We start from the raw sequence: 21,837 nt of genomic DNA on the forward strand, positions 1-21,837 counted from the left end.
AAAGGAAGAAAATCTTCTGTTAACACATCCGCCACAAAATTTGTTTGTATTCTATAAGGAAGAAAGGGTGACCTGTTTTTACTGAGTACTGACAATCAGCAAAACGTTGACTAATTTATAAAAAAAAAATTGACAAGTTAGAAAGTCCTTGACATTTTCTGAAACAAATACATTCAATACCATAAGAGACATTAGGAGATAACCGAATGCATGCTGAAAGTTCACTTACATTTTTTAGGTAGCCATTTGGATCTTTCAATGGTTTGACTTAAAAAAATCATTGACGCCTCGCCAAACATGAATGCACAAAGCACAATGTATATAGATCCAATGATCATGAATAGAGTTGCAGTGCGGAGGTTCCTTTCGATCCAACAGGTTTGCCACAATACTCATGTCTTTTGCAAACAGGGCAGGATTACGGGTCTAAGCAGAGAGCACTACAACACGCTAAGTCGAGACAAATTCTTTTCATACCAAAATTTATCCATGACACTCTTTACATGCCATTTAATTGTTGAAGACGGTTTTTTAATAATTCCATCTCTAATCTAGGGCTGCAGTCTTGCGAGAGTTGCAATTTTTTTACCAAGTAGTTTGAAATAATGTCATCAGAGCCTCTGCGGTTAACTGAAATTTTAGGAAAAGAAAACCATTTTGACGCATAATTTATTTTAGTGTAGTGGACAACTGCCACATTTTTTTCCAAAGTTGGAAAAAGTTGAAGTTAAAATACAGTCGTCTGGTTTTCTGCAGTTGCCACATTGTTTTGCAAAAATTAAGCTACAATAGTGCAAAGATTAAATGGTGCCACTAATGAGGCAAAGAAACAGGAAACAGGACAAAGATTATTTCTCTTAATTCCCTCGTGTTTGGCTTTACGTTCTGACTGTTTTCGACAAGAAATGTTTTCGCTATAAAGCATTTTGCTCACACTTACTGTTTTGTTGAAAGTTTTATCTGCTAAACCTTAAACTTGAGAAAACTATCTTTTGTGTGTATATCATCTATTGGCTGAAAATAAGCACGAATATCCGCAAACAATCATAAAATCAGCAAAATTAAAATCAATAATGATTAAACTATAGCAATACTTATCGCAATTCGCGATGCAGATTTTTTCTTCAAGAATGAGTCAAGTCAATTCAATAATTCCCAGACTAAACGCCTCGCCAAACAGGAATGCACATAGCACAATGTATATGGATCCAATGATCATGAATAGAGTTGCAGTGCGTGGCTTCGGAGGGTCCATTGGATCCAACAGGTTTGCCACAATACTCATGTCATTTGCAAACAGGGCAGGATTACGGGTGTAATCAGAGAGCATTATACCGTACCTAGAATTCATCCAAACGTCTTAATTATTGGCTATGAACTGAGTTTAGAAGCCTTGCTGTATTTTTGAAATGTTTTCTATGCAATGTCTTCAGAACAGATGTTTTCATCATCCGAGGATCAATATAATTTGCAAAAGATCAGGATCAGGCGAAATATGATTCGGCCATGTTTCTTGGTTTTTTTTGTTTACTTTCTAAGTTTTTTTCAACTTTATCCTGAAGGACTAATATAATATTTCTAGATTCTATTGCAATGACATAGATGGATCTTGCAGGATTGATATCTGGTATGGAATTGTCCAGAAATAAAAATTTGAAAGAAAAAAATGGTCATTTAACCTAAGGATGCATAGACCGGGGAACCCTAGGATGAAGAAGGCAGAGAAAGCACCAGCTATGTTGAGGACTTTGCTGATTCCAGGCAGAAAGAGAGCAGCTAGAAGAGTCACCACAAACCAAGACACTGTCTGTATGTAGTACCTAAAATAGTTAAAAGAAAATGCATGTTGCAAAATTGTTTTTTTTTTATAGCGAATGCATACGAGTTTTCTTTAAAGTGTTTCGTACAAATAATGAAAGTTTAACGCTGAACAAGTAACTCAACCTTCAGACTTATAGTGAGAGAAATCTTTATTTTATTGTAAAATCGGAAAACAAAATGTCTACTCAATAAACTTACCATTATCACTTGCACGTATCAGATTAGTTCATCTCCATGTCTAAAAACTCGGAGATTATATTTGGGTGCAAAAGTATTAATTTAAAAAGATTCACAGAAAAGAAAACTGCTCTAGGAGTATAGGGAAGTTTCCATAAGAGAAAAAAAAGCTGAATTTGCCTGAATTTGCTCTCATCCAAACTACGGGTGAACTTATCCGACTTTTACTCTTATTTTAACTGAGATATGCCGTTGCCGCTTGATTGACGCTTACCCTGTCTTGCCTTAAAAATAGCTGAACAGTTCAGCTGATTTTTATTTCATTTTAGCGGTTCTATAGGCACGTTTAATGTTTTCCACAGACTTACCATTGACGACTTGGGACGGTTATCTTATCAGATTTTGCAAGATTCCAGCAAAGAACGGTTATCTGCCGAGATCTTTTATGAGTTTTGCAAATAATTGTTATCTGTTAAGACGCAAGATTACGATGGTTATCTGGTAAGATACTTACAAGAATTTTATCAGGTAAGCGTTGCATTTTTCATTAGAGAGCTCAAAAAATGAGCATTTTTCACTGCAAAACACAAAGGAAGAAAGCTGTCACTGCAAAAAATCATGAATAACAATAAGTTCCAGGTGTTTTTCAACCGATCAAGCAAAAACTGTGTTTTGTTGTCTAACGTTTCTAATAACGCGAATTAGAAAATTTCTGTATACCATACGGACTATTTTAACTATTATCCTAACCGAAAAAACAAAGGTTACTTTTTGTAAACTCGCAAAAAAAAGCTCTTGAATTTTGCTTATTGGGGTAATGTGGATCAATTCCACCTGGTGCTATCAATTGTTTCAATTGCAGTAGAAAGTAAGGTTTACGGCGAACTAAATTTTAGACAAAATATAATGTTCACTCTATCTATTTGACATCAAGGTAACCAGAGAAACTCCCTTAGTGCAGATATTTGTCTATCCAAAAGGTTTTGTTATTTGAAAGTTTTTTTTCTATTCTTCTGACAAAAAATGTTTCTTCCTTTTGCTCCCCTTCCTTACTTGAGACCCATTATGTCAAAACGCTTTACCTTATTGTTGTTTTAGCGTTTTTATGATGTATGTTGATGTATATATTTGTCTCAGATTTTCGTTAAAGAAACGAGCCAAAAAACTGGTAGGATTTTACAAAAACTTGTAAAAAATGTCGAAATCGATTTATAGGATTATAATTAGTACACATTTACCGAGCTCACGACTCCTGCTTGCTTTGACAATGATTATGTGTTATGTGGTGTTTAAGTCACTTATGGGCCTATTTAATTATGTTTTGGAGCAATTTTTTCACGCTTTATAAAGCTTTATTTGGGTAAATTGAAAAGAGTTAAATTTTTTTTATTATTCAATCCAAAATCCAAACAACCCACGTTTAGGCCCCGGTTTTTGAAAGGACTATACTCGACCAAAAACGGGTATGAAAAGACTTTTCATAATTCAAAGCTTAAGCCTGGGAAAAAGATTAGACTGTTGATTGTACGCCTTACTGGTACGACTCACTTTAGTGGGGGAGGAACTACATACTCAAATGGGTTTTTTTTTGTTCAGACAGTTTTGGCCGATCGATTTAATCATGTTAGAGAGTTGTGACTGGTATTGTTAGAAAGCCCGTCCAGTGTAGTATATGGAATGAGAAAGATTTTTTCAATTTTAATTTTTATATGGAGTTATCGAGGTTTAAAGTTTTGTGAACATTAGACGTAATTCAGCTGTTTTTATCCACATTTCTATATTTTTGACCAAATTTCCGTCAATTCTGCTAAAATATTGTTTGGTCTGAGTTTTTGGCCAGAAGTTATGCTAAAGTTCTCAAAATTCAGAATTATTTTTTGTCAAAAATGGGACCAAATTTGCTTTTTAAGCCCACCCGCTTTAAATTTGCTGGAATTAGACACCTTAAAACTGCAACCATTTTCCTCTTAGGCTCCAAAAAGAGCCAGTTATACTCCGACTGGCTTTATGGGTCTTCTGGAATTATAAATATGAGAGTTTTTTGTAAATTTAAACTCGATAATTATACAAAAGGCACTTTTTATTTTTGACAAACTGTTTTTGACAAAAACTTTTTTTAAAAATTGATCGATTTCTCAACCATTGAACAATTGAGTAATTTATTAGAAGCGGAGCATTATTTGGCCTTATCTTGATCTCACCGTATATCCTTACGATAAAAAAAATTAAAAGATTTTATTGGGGCGCAATCTTTTTTTCAAAATATTTCCGCTATGTAATGTTTTTTATGTAAATTACTGACAAAAACTCCTAATCGTGGCTCAAAACATTACAGATGCTATCTACGATAAACAAAGCCTATATTAACGAGACTATATTATGATTTCAGAGTTCAGCTCAAGGTTTTTATGACTCTGTCCAATTGTTTTCAAAAAAATTTTAAGGACTTTTTGAGTTTTGCTTTCATTTGTCAGAATTTTGGTAGCCCAATGACTTAGTGTCCGAAAGTAACGATCCAGTGATTTTTTAAGGAGATTTAAATGAACCTGCGCAGTTCTTTCAGTTGATATCTAAAGGTCTGTTATGACTTTGAATATATTTGCTTAAAAAAATCGATGAAATTTTGAATTTTGCCACTATTTTAACTTATTGTTCTCAACGTCGGACGCAGTGTCAGTAAAAATAGGCGGAAACCCAGCTCCTTTGGGTCAGAGATTAATATCAGTAATCTTTGTTTTGATACTACGCGTTCTCGATTTTTTTTATTTTTGAGCATGATTGCATATTTTATGGGTTCATTTTGTTTCCTTTGCGAATGATCACACTACTGACGAGTTCGAAAAGATAGTAGAGAAAATACACAATGTTGTAAAAAAGCGTTTCTTGATTTGTTATTTGTTTTTGTTAAACAGTTCATGCTTCTTGGGTTGAGACACAGTTATCTCGTAAAGTTTTGTGGGTCTTTTGTTTTTTCCTATGTTTGTCTGCCTTTTTGTTGTTGTACTCCATATACCTGATGGCATAAACCGTATATCGATAGGTCTTAATTGCTTTTCCAGGACGTATAACTAAGCCAGTTTAAAGTTTTTAGTTTATACCTGCTTGTTTGATTTAATGACAGTTAAAAGACAGTTAAAAATGATTTAATGACAGTTAAAATGACAGTTAAAGACAGTTAAAATTTTTTTAACTGTCTCATCTTGCTTTCATTTTCGTCACCAAGTAACTCAATCTCAAAAATTAGCAGTCTCAGCTACATTTGTTGATTTGAACTTTTTTACAGATTGATTATACGTTGTGACTGATTGCTTCGACCATTGGTTTCATGAAAAATTTTTGAGATTATCTACTCTGATCAATTTTTGGGTTTATATTTGTTGTCATGTACCTTGAATCGGCCGAAATCGGCCGAAAATACTATTAAAAATCGGCCGAAAAACTATTTAAAATTTAGTTGACGATTTTAAATACTTATTTTGACGAATTTTAAAAATCCAAATTTGTTTTTGAATACAAATATTTTCAAAAATAATAACAGACTTAAGATTTCACCAAAAAACTATGGATTATGTTGTAACATGTTGTAAGCCAATTGGAACTGTCATTGTGCCTTGAATACTGTGGTGTCATAAAATTGTTTTTGAAGTTTTGACTTCTGCCTGTATTTGTTGTTTTTTAGAGTAAATTTTTAGACTCATTAATGACAGTTCCAATTGGCTTACAACATCTTACAACATAATCCATAGTTTTTTGGTGAAATCTTAAGTCTGTTATTATTTTTGAAAATATTTGTATTCAAAAACAAATTTGGATTTTTAAAATTCGTCAAAATAAGTATTTAAAATCGTCAACTAAATTTTAAATAGTTTTTCGGCCGATTTATTGCTAAGTCGCTGTAAATGCAGGTCACAACCTGTTTCCAGTGAGCTCTTATTTAATATTTTAAAAGTTTTGATTCCAAACATTTAATTGTTAGCTTTGTTACTGCTGTTACTACGAAATTTTATAAAGTGTTTGCGATTTTTTTTATTTTACACATTTTAAAATATTTTTGTTTTCCTTCTAATTTATAACTGAAAACAAGTTCATTTCAATATATTCGATTACTAATGAAGCTCTGCTTCAACGCTTTTTTCGCTTATGTATAGCTTTTTGAATCCAAACGGAAACAAACTTGTCGTTTTGAAAGTTAAAATTCTTGTGACTTTGTTAGGGCACGTGGTAACTCTTGGTTACAATTTTGTAGAGACCTTGAAAGTTCTTTTGACCTTGAGCATTTCCCGGCCTCCTTGAACTCGTTCAATTGTGACATCTGTGGGCTTCCTTTGTTATTATCTTGCGAGTACAGTTGAGGGTGCAAAGAACATGATTTTGTTGAAACTGACAACTTGGTTTTTGTGAAAATGGTCAGAAATGTTATCAATTTCATACAAAACTGATTTTGCACATATTGTCGTAGGTGTGACCGAACAAATTGAGAATCTTCGGGTGTTTCTCAAAGTTTAATCTTTCATTCTGCTCCACGATCTTCTGGTTCTTCTCGATGAAGGGGTATGAGGCCACTGACTGGTCCGATGTAAACTCCAGTTTGTGTTTTCACTTGAACAACACGAACAATGTTGTCGTTACCGTCAAATGTCTGTTTTATACGAGCAAGCGGCCGCTGCTGCAATGAAGATAAGTATTCGACACTCCATTTCTTCCAGAACTGACTAACCATTTTTTCTATATTCCTCCAATGTCGCAACAAGGTGTTGTTCTTTAGTGAAGATTGCTCGGGTATAGCTGTGATAGGTCTTCCGATGATGAAATGTCCAGGGGTTAAAGCTAGAGGATCATTGATTTCGGTTGATAGTGCTGTTAGAGGACGAGAATTGAAGATAGCCTCAATTTGTGTCAGGAGAGTTATGAAAGCACTGGTTGATAACTTAGTCGATCCAACCGTTCTGTAAAAATAGCCCTTCATAGATTTAACAGCTGTTTCCCAGAGTCCTCCAAAATTTGGCGTCCTGGGTGGTATTGTAAACAAATCGATGTGGTTTTGGCTCGCAAAATTGTTAATGAGATCCTTGAACTCTTCATCTCGAAGAAGTCGTCTGAATTGGAGCTCTCCTTGGGCTCCAATGATCGTTGTCGAATTGTCACTGTAAATTGCTTGCGGAGTACCGCGTCTTCCGGTGAATCTTGTGAGGGTATCGAGGCAATCTTCTTTGGTTAGATTATCCACTGGCTCTAAGTGTATCGCCTTTGTGGTGAAACAGATGAATATAGCTGCGTATGATTTTTGCAGTTTATGTGTAGAATCTTTGGTATAAAACGGTCCGCAATAGTCCATCACAGTGAATTGGAAGGCAAAAGATTCAACTATTTGTTCTGCTGGCGGATCTCCCATTAATGGCTGGCGTATGCGGTCGTCAAATCGTATGCAGGGCTTTCAGTTGTGAATGAATTTCTTAACACTGGCAATTCCTCCAGGAATCCAAACTGTTTGTCGGAGGGCAAAAAGAGTCATCTGGGGTCCACAGTGAAGGTTTCTCAAATGACTTTCTCGGATGAGTAACTCGGCTAGTGGAGATGTTTTTGGAATTATTATGGGGAACTTTTTGTCCACGCTATACGAGGAATTTGCAAGACGACCACCAACGCGGATGACGTTGTTGTCTTCGTCGAAGAATGGGGAGAAGCTGAGTAGATTACTGTTTTTCTTGATACGCTTGCTGGATGACTCAACTGGTAGGTTTGAAGTTGAGTCTTCTGGTGTTGTTGAATCTCTTATGTACCTGAATTCAGACAGAAAGAGCTGTTGCATGATGCTGTAAAGGGCTATTCTCGCTGAGCGGAGTTTTGATGGTGAAAGTTGATGACAAACACCAATTTGTCATTTTGCTGTGATGTGTTTCTTCTTCTTCTTATTTGTTGATATAAGGCTTGTTGGCGGCAATGAAAGACTTGCTGATAAATCCGTCTGTAGCTCATAAACAGATTCTTTCTGTGAATTGTCCTCCATTGATTCTTATTGAATTTATTGCCTTTCAATAAGACGTTGTTTTTTGAAGTGCAGATGCTGTCCATTTGGGTTGAGAAAGCTGCACAATTCATGATAATCGTCTGGTGTTGAAAAGAAATTGCTGGATGGTGGAACCAAGTCTGTCGGTGTTGACTGGATTTCAGCGGTTGTTTGCTGAAGTCTATTCGAACATTGCGTAGATTGCTCTTCCTTTAGGTGCTCAACAGGAAGAGGGGGCTGCGGACACAAATCTTCTGCTTTTTGACTGCGGTGATAAATGTTTTGCTGTAGGGATTGTCTTTATGGCTGCTTTGAAGAAGGGGCTGTGGTTGTTGGGAATCGTTTCGATAGCAGATATTCTGCAGATGAGGTGCGTCTTGATTGTTGCTGGAGAAACCCGAATGTTTGCATGTGTTTTCCTGCTTGTTGGTTACGAACAATTTTTCTGTGAAATTGTTTAGAGATTGGTCTCGGGGTTTCATCGTGTGTTGTAGATGCTGATGATCTTGGTCGTTGTCAGAAGACTTTGGTTGAAGATTTCCGTGCGGCTCTTTGTTGGAAAATGCTTTTGGTTTTGGTTTTTGATACGTATTTGAATGATCAATTGCAGGTAGCGACTGACTGTGATTGTTGCTTGACCTTCTCTTTATTCTTGCTTGTAGTCGTTGAGTGAAAAGTTTGACGTACGCGAACACTCTTACAAGTCGATACATTGAAGACTGTCTGCTGATAAGATCTAATATTCTATTGTCTTGCTTCTGATGCTGCAATACTAGAGATAGTTGGGCTGATGAGTTTACTTCGGCTAAGTTGAGGCGTTACAGAGAGGTGTAACATCCAATGAAGGCCAAAACTGCTCGTCTTGACGCAACCAGTTGGGTCCTTTCCACCAAAGTTGGTGGTTAAGAAGTTTGTCGGCTGAAATTCATCGTGATGCGCTATCAGCTGGATTGTCTTCTGTTGGTACAAACTTCCAATTTTCTGAAGGAATGATGCTCTGAATCTTGGCAAATCAGTTAGCAACGAAAGTCTTCCATTTCCTGGGGATGTCTTTAATCCAGGCGAGGTCACTTATGAATCGCTCCAAGCAAAGACTTTGGGGTTGGGAAAACGGCTGTCATTGATGGCTTCTTTCACTGCCTGAGACAATTGTGCTCCCAGAAGTGCTGCACAGAGTTCTAAACGTGGGACACATAAAGTTTTGATTGGGGCAAGGCGTGTTTTGGCTGTCAGCATTTATGTGTGCACTCAGTAGTCCATTTGCTCCCGCACGTAGACAACTGCACTATAGGCTGTGGCTGAGGCGGCACAAAACACATGAAGCTCCAAAGATGACGAATAAGGTGCTGAAAAAACTCGTCGTTCAAGTTTGATCTTCTCCAGTTCTTTGAGCTGAAGTCGAAATCTTCCGTATTGTTCTAGGATGTTTAACGATAGGGTTTCGTCCCAGGTCACCTTGTCCATCAAAATTATTTGCAAGAAGGATTTCAATTGAATTGTTGTTGGTGACAAACATCCGAGTGGATCAAACAACTTTGTGACTTCCGATAATATTTTCCTCTTTGTAGTGGGAAAATCCTTGTCCAGGCAAACAGTGAAGGTGAAATGATCTGGAACAGGGCTCCACTTTATTCCAAGGGTTTTGACTGGGTAGTCGTTGCTGTTGATTATTTCGTCTGAAGTTTCGCGAAAACTGGAAGGCAATCGCTCAACAAGTGACGAAACACTTGATGTCCATTTCCGTACATCAAAACAAGCTGTTTTCAGTTCTGCGATGATTTCGTCCTGTAATTGAGTGGCGTGCTCAACGTCTGAGGCTCCCGTTAGCAAATCCTCCACATACATGGCGTTTTTGATTGCAAGGCGGAGGTTGCTGTTGGTGCAACTGTCTGGTAAGGCTTTGGGAACTCTAATTGTGTGGTAGGAAGATGATGTTATTCTATAGGTCACTCTTGTCATTTTGTATGTTTTCACCTCAGTGTCATTTGGATATTTCCACAAAACGACTGACTGTGATTGTTGCTTGACCTTCTCTTTATTCTTGCTTGTAGTCGTTGAGTGAATAGTTTGACGTACGCGAACATTCTTCCAAGTCGATACATTGAAGACTGTCTGCTGATAAGATCTAATATTCTATTGTCTTGCTTCTGATGCTGCAATACTAGAGATTGTTGGGCTGATGAGTTTACTTCGGCTAAGTTGAAGCGTTACAGAGAGGTGTAACATCCAATGAAGGCCAAAACTGCTCGTCTTGACGCAACCAGTTGGGTCCTTTCCACCAAAGTTGGTGGTTAAGAAGTTTGTCGGCTGAAATTCATCGTGATGCGCAATCAGCTGGATTGTCTTCTGTTGGTACAAACTTCCAATTTTCTGAAGGAATGATGCTCTGAATCTTGGCAATTCAGTTAGCAACGAAAGTCTTCCATTTCCTGGGGATGTCTTTAATCCAGGCGAGGTCACTTATGAATCGCTCCAAGCAAAGACTTTGGGGTTGGGAAAACGGCTGTCATTGATGGCTTCTTTCACTGCTTGAGACAATTGTGCTCCAAGAAGTGCTGCACAAAGTTCTAAACGTGGGACACATAAAGTTTTGATTGGGGCAAGGCGTGTTTTGGCTGTCAGCATTTATGTGTGCACTCAGTCGTCCATTTGCTCCCGCACGTAGACAACTGCGGTTATTTCGTCTGAAGTTTCGCGAAAACTGGAAGGCAATCGCTCAACAAGTGACGAAACACTTGATGTCCATTTCCGTACATCAAAACAAGCTGTTTTCAGTTCTGCGATGATTTCGTCCTGTAATTGAGTGGCGTGCTGAACGTCTGAGGCTCCCGTTAGCAAATCGTCCACATACATGGCGTTTTTGATTGCAAGGCGGAGGTTGCTGTTGATGCAACTGTCTGGTAAGGCTTTGAGAAGTCTTATTGTGTGGTAGGAAGATGATGCTATTCTATAGGTCACTCTTGTCATTTTGTCTGTTTTCACCTCAGTGTCATTTGGATATTTCCACAAAACCCTGTGAAAATCCTTGTCTTCATCGTCAAGCTGTACCTGTCGTATATCTTTGCAATGTCGGCAGATAGTGCTACTTGATGGAACCGAAAACGAATCAGAATTCCAAACAGATCCTTTTGAAGTTGAGGTCCAACCAACAATTTGTGGCAGGCATATGAATTTTTTTTCTGGGAACTTCTTCCATGTGTTCAAGTTGAATGAATTCTTGAATGAACTGACTATATCTGTTGTATACATCAGGTTGTTTCTCCAGTCGGAAAATGAGGCTCCGTAGTCTTCTTTTCGCTTGATGGTACGAGTCACCCAGGGGTTTGGAGTCTTCTTTGAAATGGAGTTTCACAACAAATCTTCCCTCTGAGTTGCGTCGAGTGGTACTTTTGAAGTGATCTTCTTATTTCTGTTCTTCTGATGTCGCTTGTGTTTTTGTCGGAATTTCTTCAATTTCCCAGAATCGCTGTAAATTGTCTGGTTCTGAACAAATGAAAAAAGACTGAAGTTGAGTACTCTTCTTTTCAAGTTGGCTCTCACGTCCGATCACGAGCCAACCAAAACAAGATAGGCGGTAGGTAATTGGCTTTTGAGGCTCCTTGATTCTGTTGTCTCCAAATCATCAGTTCTTCATAGTGTCTTGCTCCAATTATCAAGTTAACGGTGGATGGCTGATTGAAGTTTGGGTCCGCAAGACTGAGGTCCTGAAGTTTTGTCCAACCGCTGACATTCACATGATGTGAAGGCAGATTTCTGGTCAATTTGGCTAAAACGGTTGCTCTGATGATGATGAAGTCTTCGTCCTTCGTTTTCAGAACCAATTTTACTTACTTTTTGCTGTTGTTGACTTCTTGAACTCCGAGTCCAAAAACCCGGCCGTCGGCTTTTTCTTTTTTCAATCCAAGGCGTTGTACTACATCTTCCGTGATGAGGTTGCTTTGGGATCCTGAGTCTAAAATTGCTCTAATATCAGTTGTTTTTCCGTTGTTGTCAACTGAAACGATTGCGGTGGGAACAAATACTTCTTCTTCTTCTTCTTCTTTTTCTTCTTCTTCTTCTTCTTATTCATTCTGCGACTGTGCTGCGGCTGTAAATTTTTCTTTTTTTGTTGCCTGTTTTTGCTGATTGATTGCTTGGTTCTTGTGGTGATGTGCTGCTAGTTGTAACCGTTGGCGCTGTTGAAGCTGTCCTCGAGTTGTTATTGGCTTTCAAATGCAAAAGACTGTGCTTTCGTTTGCATTTCTTACAAGTTGAACAATTGCATTGTTCACTTCGATGTCCAGGGCGTAGGCAGTTGAAGCAAAGTCCTTTTGTCTTGATCAACTGAGCTCGGTCCTGTACTGAAAGTGCTTTGAAACTTTGACATTGAAAAATATTGTGGTTTTCGTCGCAACATTCACACGTTGTAGTCGCTGATGTGGCTATATGTGAATGGAATCTTCGAAGTTGTGGGCTGCTTGTGGGCTTCTTGTCGATGGCTGTTATTGAGTGATGTGTGGCTGCTTCAAGGGCGCGTGTTCTTTCTTCCATGAAGTTTTTCATATCAAGATAGCTTTGGGGATTTCTTCCTGGTGTTGAAAGTTCCCAAAATTTTCTCGTTTCGGCGGGCAATTTCTCTGCAATGAGGTACACGAAAAAGATGTCCTGATCGTCCACGGGCTGTCCAAGGTTGCTGAGCGCTAATCTGTGTTCTTCTATTGTCTCCATGAGATCTCGAAGTGCCTTTGGGTTTTCATTTGTTTCCGGCTTCTGTGAAACTATTGCATGAACATGGGCTCGTAGAATCAGACGTTTGTTGTCGTATCTGTTCCTCAGGATGTCGCATGCTGTACTGAAGTTTGCGTCTGTGATTTGGAGAGAGGTCAAAAGATTTGCGGCGTCTCCTTTCACTGATGTTTTTAGATACTGCAACTTTTGACTGTCTGCTATCTGTCTGTTGCTTGTCACTGCTCCGTTGAACTGGTCGAAGAAAGACGTGCAATCCTTGTAGTCTTCACAAAAAAATTGGCAATTCCAGCTTTGGAGCTTCTCGTTGGTGATGGACGGTGGTCCAGTTGCTAATCGTGGTGTTGAAGTTCTGGCTTGGTTTTTTTTGTACATGACAAAGCGGTTGATTAGGTCAACATGTTGTCCTATCTTGTAGTCGTAATCTTCCGATTCTTCGATTTCTTCGTCGAGTCTGTCGGTGTCATCGATCAAGTTTTGAACTTTCTGATTCATGTCTGACAGGTAAAACCTTATTTTGTCAACTATGTCGAGATTTGCTCCAGTCGTATGAGCTCTTCTTCACTGACATTTTGTCCAGGTCTATCTGTAATTGTTTTGGCTTCGTTGTTTAATCTGGTTGCAACGGTGCGGTGGGCTGTTCTTGACTTTTTCAATCTCTCGAGGTTTTTTGTCATTGTTGAAGACTTTAGTTTGGTGCTTTGTCTTTTGTCTGTGGTTTTGGTGACTAATTAGCTGCTTTTCTTTGCTGTGTCGTTGCCTTTGCTCTGTTGTGTCTTTGTTTTCGCTGAGTAAGTCTTTGGTTTGGGTGTCTTTAATGCGGATGATTGTTGCTAGATGTAAACAAAGAAAAACCCAAAAAGATCCCCACTATCTGTCCCCCCGACCAATAAGACAACCGAAAAACACACGAAAAACGTTACACTTAGTCTTAGAACCGCAGAGGGGACGATTAATGCTACCTAGTAAGACGGTTTTGCCCTCCTTGGTTTTCAAAAAAATGACTCAAAAAACACTTGGCATATATTTGTTCCCTCACTAGATAACTCTTGTTCCGGGACCCAGGTTAATCAACCTGTCAGTAAATTTAAGTTAATCAACTTAAATGAACTCAGCGGGGATGGTTATCTAGTGGTTGTCCGCTTTTTTTTATGATTAGCTTATTTTTGATAACCCAACTTAGCCTGTCTTAGTCTTATGTACTTCCCCGATAGATAATCTAATGTCTAATGTGAGCTGTTCCTAACCCGCGTTCGTTTGCTCACTCTAATTCTAGGGTATATCTTATGATTTTGTTCGGCGGACCAGAAATGAATACAAGTTCATTTCAATATATTCGATTACAAATGAAGCTCTGCTTCAACGCTTTATTCGCTTATGTGTAGCTTTTTGAATCTGTCGTACAGATTTTCAATCTGTAGGAATGAGTTGATTCGCGGCACCGATTAGCTTATTCTACAGCGGCTAATTAGTGGTGATTTTGCGGTGCGATTCAACGCTATTATTTGTTGCTTAAGGATTAAATATTCTGGTTACAGAATTTAGGCCGATTTGGCGTAGCGAAATCGCTTTCAATTATTTATAGAGTATTTCGCTTAGCGAAAGATACTAAACTTTTGATACGTCTAAATTAAGACTTTGGCGAATCGGATTCCAGTTAAAGAGAGAATCAACTAATTTGAATTGCGAAAATGAAGAGAATGAATTTAGACAAAATTAACAAAACTGATTAACAATTTGTTCATAAGATTACATTTATAAATGCGGCAACTTACAATCACGAGACAATGTGAACAGACAAAAGATCACGCACAGGATGTAAACAAATTTACAAGTATGAAAACATAAGATTCGATCTTCAAAACTAGAACTAAATGAATGAACAAAATAAAGGTAGATGAAATGAACTAAATTAAATTAAACATAAAATGAACCAATTTAGCTACACCAAACAATAGCCCCAAACTAAAAATGTACTATTGTACCACATTTCCCCTTGGCGAAAATAAATAACAAAGTTATTTATCAGAAAATTAATAATCATATGTACTTGTTAAAATAAATAATACTGTAATGTTTTAATCAGAGTTTTGAACGCAACAGTTTTAGAGAAATGTACTTTAATCACTCTCACTTTCGTAATATCTCTCAGCCTCGTCAACTGTCATCGACATTTCTGGTTCTTCGTAATTGGGAGAGACATAGAATTGGGTAGGGTATGAGGTTGTTGGAGATCATGGGCCGACTGTAAAATTAGTTTCCTCTTGATTAGACTGTGCTGCGGCAGTTTGTATGGCAGAAATTATTGATTTATTCTCAATTTGTTGTTTCTTGATATTTTGTCGTCTTTTATGTTTCCCAATTGCTCCAATACTTGAAGTTGTGGGAGGGCAAGTTTGAACTGAAGTCGCAGATTCATCCGATTCTGTGATCGATACTGTGGAGCGCTTTGGTTTTGTTGGAATTAATGATACAGATGCTTTTGTAGCTGCTTTTCGCTTTGGCCTACTAGGTGGCTCCGCGATAACAATGCTTGTGGTAGGTAATTCCATTGGCACCGCGAGATCGTTACTTAATTCGGTGGGTTGATTTGGCGGCGCTGTTGACAGTTGTCTTTTGGGCTTTGTTGCCATTCTTACATGGAGGGCGCGTGTAACATTAGAATGAATTGACGACACTGTACTAACGTCATCTGCCACTTTCCTATGCTTCATTCGTTTCCCTCCTTCTAACCCTTCTAACTTCTTTCTGGATTCTTTTGCGTGATGGTTTATGAGCTCCTCAGTTGTTTTGCCCGTTGGTAATTTTGGGCGTCGGCTAGCGTATACCTGTAATTATGTGTAACGTTCCGCCTTCGTCCCAAACTTTGCTGGATTCGAGTTCCTGATTGTCACATCTCTCTTTCCAGGTTCTTTAATGACTGAAGTATGTTCGTTTGTTTTAATAACTGGCGATCCCGGTGCTAAAACGTCATATAAGCCAGCGAGACTTTTCTTCGATCTTTTCGTGCGAGGTCTCTTTTTCGCCAGTTTTACCTCCAATGATGCTTCCGTTCTGGGTATAGATTGTCCGACATCTGGATGGGAAATCAATCTTGATTCCTTATTCGGGTCCTCCTTTTGCCGTTTCATCGCCTCTTTGCCCATTTTTTTCTTATTCACCTCTATTTCAATGTCGCTACGCTCATCGTTGCTCCAGTTATCGTCTGTGATAAGCTCGTCCCATCTGACAGTCTCCAAATCTAAATGTTTGTTTAAAATGTTTTTGTAAGTTAAACTTTTTGGGTCTGGTTTAGTCGTTATATTGCTTAATGTCGTATTCGTTTTTCTACCAAAATGTGCCTCAAATGGTGATATATTAATAGTCTTTTGACGACATATTCGTAGCTGATAAATTATTGAATTTATTGAAGCTTTCACATTGAATTGATATTGCTCCGCCGTTTTAATACAGGCTAAGCGATTCTTGATTGTTTGAATTAGCTTTTCAACCAAACCAATTGCTCTGTGGTCGTGTATTGGCGCCTCGATTAGGTGTATGTTATTTGGACTACAAAATGTTTTAATTTGTTGCCCCGTTTGGCATCGAGCTTGATCCAATCTAATTGAACGGGGTATACCGTGTAGCAAAACATACTCTTGAAGAAATTTTAAAATACTATCTGCATTAGCTCTATCAAATACTTCTGCTGTTGGGAATTTTGAAAATCGATCAATACATGCAAGAAAATAATTCTCTTGATTTTTTTTCATTATAGATGGATCCTCCAAAATCAATTTGAATTTCTTCATTTGGAATTTTACATAACTTTAATGGTGCCCATTTATTTGCAGGTATAAAAGGTTTTAAATTTTTAATAATCTTGACACAGGGGTTGCACATTGCAGTTTTCGTAGCTATGTCCCTGTGCATATATGGCCGCCACGCGTGTGTTGCCATCTCAGTCATCCCCCATGTGCCAGGATGAGTTGCGTGGATGGCGTCTACATAGGCATCTTTGATCGCATGGGGAAGAGCAATCCTGTCTTCTATGCAGACACACCCGTTCTTTACATGCAAGTCTTTCCAGAAGGAATGGATGTAAGGAGATATTTGTTTACATCTATCTTCGTTGTCCGTAAGAATGCAGTCGCGAATTTCTTTCAAAATCGCGTCCTTGGTTGTCAGGCTGGCCATTAGGGAGCTGGAGAAGATCTTGGAGAGCGCGAAGTTGAAAGAGTCCAGGTAAAGGTCGTCTACTGACGGCGAAGTGGCTGTTGTAACGTTTGTGGGCGTTATTGGAGTTACGGGTGCTGCTTGAGTTGTTGAAGGTCCCTCTTCTGCAAATCGTACTCTCGATGGAGTCGATTGTTTGACTGTCATCAGCGTTTCATCATCGGAAGTTGATTGGGACATCATGTTTACGTTTTTGAATTTCGAGGCAATTCGTTAGAAATTGTTTAAATTAGAGAGTGACTGTTCAGTGGGTCGGTTTAAGGCAAAAAGCGAGTGAGGAATGTTGTCTAAATTTTGGGGATGGAATTTAGATTATTTATTGTTAATTCGCTAATTGGGTTATCAATTTGCGTACTTGTAGAATGTTCTGGATTTCGCGGTGCGAATTCACTGCATAAGTTATTAGTGGAATTTGGATTATTTATGACGCTTTTTGTAGGTGGATTTCGCGCTGCGAAATCGACGTAGTTTTCGGCATTTAATAAGAAGCGTTTCGCACTGCGTTTAATTACATCCAATTTAGCTACAATAAATTGCTCGTCATATGCAGATATATTAACTGCTTGTTGTTGCGGGTTGCGAGAGATATAATCCACGAATCCCATTTTTGTGCCAGGAAGGTGTTCAATTGAGAAATCAAATGGTAGTAAACGATCTACCCAACGTGCCAGTCTACTATTATATGATTTGTTAGATCTGTTTTCTCTCATGATTGAGAGAAGAGCTCTATGATCAGTGATCACAGTAAAAGGTTTGCCGTATAAATAATACTTGAAATGTTCCACGGACCAAACAACACCCAGAAGTTCTAGTTCATATATACTATATCTGTCTTCAACAGAGTTCAAAAATTGTGACGCAAATGCTACTAGATGCCACCCATTAGGTGTTCGTTGTTCCAATGCGCATCCCAATCCTTTACGTGAGGCGTCGCATTTAATTCGTGTTTCTAATTCCGGGTTGAAATGTTTATTTTCAGTGGTTTCCATAATTTGTTCTTTTATTAGAGAAAACTGTTTATCGTGCTCTTCCGTCCAAAGAAATTTTAAATATTTCTTAAGCAATGGTCGCAGGGGGTAGCATAATTGTGACAAATTTGGGATAAATTTTCCTAAATGGTGTACTGAACCCATAAAAGATCGAAGTTTTTTAAGATTAGTAGGTGCTGATAATTTTCTAATTGCATCCGTTTTACTTGAAAGTGGAGTTACACCTGATTGTGTAAAATTATGTCCGAGCCATTCAATCGTTTCTTTCGCGAAATGACATTTTGCAAGATTTATGCGTAAATTTTCTTGATCTATTTTTATAAGGCATTTTCGTACTAAATCCAGATGTTTTTCGATTCCACCTCTGCTTACGATCAAAATATCATCCAAGAAACAGAAAGTATTTTCCAAATCGGCAAGGGTACAATCAATAGCTTTTTGGAATTCAGCTGGCATATCCGTTAAACCGTAAAATCCAGTTTTAAATCGATATGTGCCAGTCATATCTCCGCTAACAATATTAAAGTTACAATGGCGGGCCGTATCACTGTGTAACTTAAGTTGACTATACGCGTACTGCAAATCAAGAGTCGAAAAAAAGGCAGTCTCCTGCGGCGCCGTTGACAGTGTTTGCGAAATTGTTTGAATTAGCGAATCTATATTGGGCATTTGATACTTGTTTTTTTGAATAGCCTTATTTAGAATTTTTGAATCAAGTGCTATTTTGATTGATTTGTCCTTTTTTACCGTAATGACAATCGGAGATATGAAAAATTGATCAGAACAGTTGTTTAATTTTTCGATATGTCCTTCACTTAATAGTTTTTCTAATTCAATTTTCACTTTCGGTTGAAGATGTATTGGCCCTTTTCGTCCTTTCTGATGTATTACTCGATAATTTTTGTGGAATTTTGAATTGACCGTATGATTTTTTGATTTTCCAATTCGGGATATCAAATCGGGAAACTCCTTTGCAAGTGATTTCTTTATTGCACAAGGTTGATCTATGTTATTAATCTCTGTTTTCGGACAGGGCTTCTGCGAAATTGTGATGCCTAAATGATCAAAAAGATCTCGTCCTAATATTGGTCGAAACCCATCAGCTGCGACTGTTATTTTTGCTTTCTGAATGTTCCAATCATTACATTTTACCGGCGTTTTTAAAGTGCCGAGAGGTTGAACGATATCGTTAGAAAATGACTTTAATTCCAATGGTTTTTTCTCCGACCATTGTGATTGCGCACAATTGAGCATTATTTCTCTTGCAAGTGACTTATTAATAATGGTACAACCGCTACTGGAGTCGAGAAGTAAATCACAGTTTGTGTTTCCAATCGTTAATGACAAACTTTTCAGTGCTAAATTTGGTGAACTAATGTTTTCGACTGTTGCAACGTAATTATCATGCGAAGAATTATAGTCTGAGTTGATTTGTTCATTATAATTGATATATTTGACGTTCTGATTTTCCTGACTAGAATTTTGATTAGATGTTTCAGCAGTTTCTACAGTATTAATGCGATTGGTTTGTTGAGTGTTTCTTGTATTGTTAAGTCTTCGACGACATACCTTAGCAAAATGGTTTTGTAAACCACAGTGGTTACATTTCTTACCCATTGCAGGGCAAACCTGACGATGTGTTGGTGTCCATATTTGACCACAACCACGACAATGTCCAACAGATGCGCGGTTGGCGACTGCTCTGCTTGATTGATTTCCACGTACACCCGCGCCGCGAAATCGATTGAATTGTTGTATTGCGTTCACTGTACTGCCAGTTGCTCCGTTATTAGATGAAATTCTTTGCTGATTCTGATTACCCATTTCCATGTTGACTGCAATGCCGAGTGCCCTCTCTGGTTCAACTGTATCCCGTGGAAGTTCCCGCTGAATGTCATCATCCAACATGTTCGTGATGAAAATGTCCCTGATTATTGCTTCTTCACGGTTTTCAAAGTCGCAATTTTCAGCCAAATCTTTCAAAATGCTGTAGAATTGCTCTACAGTTTCACCCTTCCTCTGCTTCCGAGAGAAGAACACATATCGATCAAATGTGATGTTTCTTGGGTGGATAAATGCTATCTCCATCATTTCCCAGAGTTTGAGGGTAGTCAAATCGTAAATATTATCGTGCTGAAATTTTTGTGTCAAAAGTCGTCTTCCTTCAGTACCAATACTTAGGTACAACAGAGACACGCATTTTTGGTGACACAAATTCCATGGACGTTCCCCGCATAATATTCCCGCTTCTGTTATTTTTTGACATTTTAGTTCCCATTGCAACTTCAACTGGTTGTTTCTAATTCGACGCTCTCTTTCCGCTTCCTCGGTTGTATCTTCAATTGGCATCTCGTACTTCGGTTCCGCTGGCAAGCGAACTGTCGTTGGCTTGGGTTGTAGCAAGGTGTCTATGGTGATATTCTCTCGAGCGAGAATCGCTAGTTTTACTTGAATTCTCCATTTCTCCCATCTGATTGGTATGTCTGAAGTTGGTCGTTCCCAAAATGGCTCTATCGACAACGGTGTTTTTCTAGATTCTCCAGCTGACTGCGCCATGTTGTACACATTTACAATCTGTAGGAATGAGTTGATTCGCGACACCGATTAGCTTATTCTACAGCGGCTAATTAGTGGTGATTTTGCGGTGCGATTCAACGCTATTATTTATTGCTTGTGGATTAAATATTCTGGTTACAGAATTTAGGCCGATTTGGCGTAGCGAAATCGCTTTCAATTATTTATAGAGTATTTCGCTTAGCGAAAGATACTAATCTTTTGATGCGTCTAAATTAAGACTTTGGCGAATCGATTCTAGTTAAAGAGAGAATCAACTAATTTGAATTGCGAAAATGAAGAGAATGAATTTAGACAACATTAACAAAACTGATTAACAATTTGTTCATAAGATTACATTTCTAAATGCGGCAACTTACAATCACGAGACAATGTGAACAGACAAAAAATCATGCACAAGATGTAAACAAATTTACAAGTATGAAAACATAAGATTCGATCTTCAAAACTAGAACTAAAGGAATGAACAAAATAAAGGTAGATGAAATGAACTAAATTAAATTAAACATGAAATGAACCAATTTAGCTACACCAAACAATAGCCCCAATCTAAAAATGTACTATTGTACCACAGAATCCAAACGGAAACAAACTTGTCGTTTTGAAAGTTACAATTCTTGTGACTTTGAGAGAGCACGTGGTAAGTCTTGGTTACAATTTTGTTGAGACCTTGAAAATTCTTTTGACCTTGAACAATAACAATAATCTTAGGTGCCAATGGTTTTCACATAATTCGCAATTGAACATTGGGTAATGACATGTCTCAGTGGTTTCTTTTGGGGACATAAAGAATATTTTAGTGATTTCAGTTGATATCTAATAACAATAATAACAGCGAAATTAATTGTTTTCAAAAAAAAGAAACGTATATTTGAACTTCGAACTTCTTTGCTCTTTTTTGTCGACATGTTAGCCAGTCGCATTGATGACAGGTCCCATATCTTTTTTAATGAAGCATAAGTTAAAGTGTTTTATTTAGGTTTTATCTGATGCGAGTTTGATTTTGTTATGATCTTTTTTGATTATAGACATCGAATTTTGATCAAAAATAATGTTTGTTGTTTGAATTTTTTTATTGTCTTCGGCCCTCTATCATGGTATTATTGTATTCCATTGGTTGTTTATTGAACGATGTGTATGTTTTTGAGAGTTTTCTATCTCTTCTTTATTTGGTAGCCAATTAAGTCAAGAATGTGGATGAGCGGGGTTGGAACATTATGTGCGTACGCACATTACTGAGCCTCCTTGATATTTTTAAGTTAGATAAATAGTTTTTCGAAAAAAAGTGTCCAATTTCAGAATCTCAATTGCATGGATAGATTTGTCAAG

General features: G+C 37.8%; 1 protein-coding gene across 4 annotated transcripts in view; it reads right to left on the reverse strand.

Moving 5' to 3' along the window:
- Positions 1 to 1,006: 1,006 nt before the first annotated feature.
- The window catches only part of LOC142338394 (sodium-coupled neutral amino acid transporter 7-like), a 39,094-nt gene continuing 18,263 nt past the window's right edge, over positions 1,007 to 21,837 (reverse strand). For all 4 annotated transcript variants that reach the window (XM_075388149.1, XM_075388147.1, XM_075388148.1 and 1 more), the window contains 2 exons: positions 1,680 to 1,820; positions 1,007 to 1,340 (listed from right to left, as the gene is read on the reverse strand). In XM_075388149.1, the coding sequence (XP_075244264.1) occupies positions 1,136 to 1,340; positions 1,680 to 1,820 (346 nt within the window). In that variant the 3' untranslated portion in view covers positions 1,007 to 1,135. The remainder of the gene's footprint in view (positions 1,341 to 1,679; positions 1,821 to 21,837) is intronic.

This window comes from Convolutriloba macropyga, chromosome 4 (genome assembly GCF_964194025.1).
Source record: "Convolutriloba macropyga chromosome 4, txConMacr16.3, whole genome shotgun sequence".
NCBI classification, from domain to species: Eukaryota; Metazoa; Xenacoelomorpha; order Acoela; family Convolutidae; genus Convolutriloba; species Convolutriloba macropyga.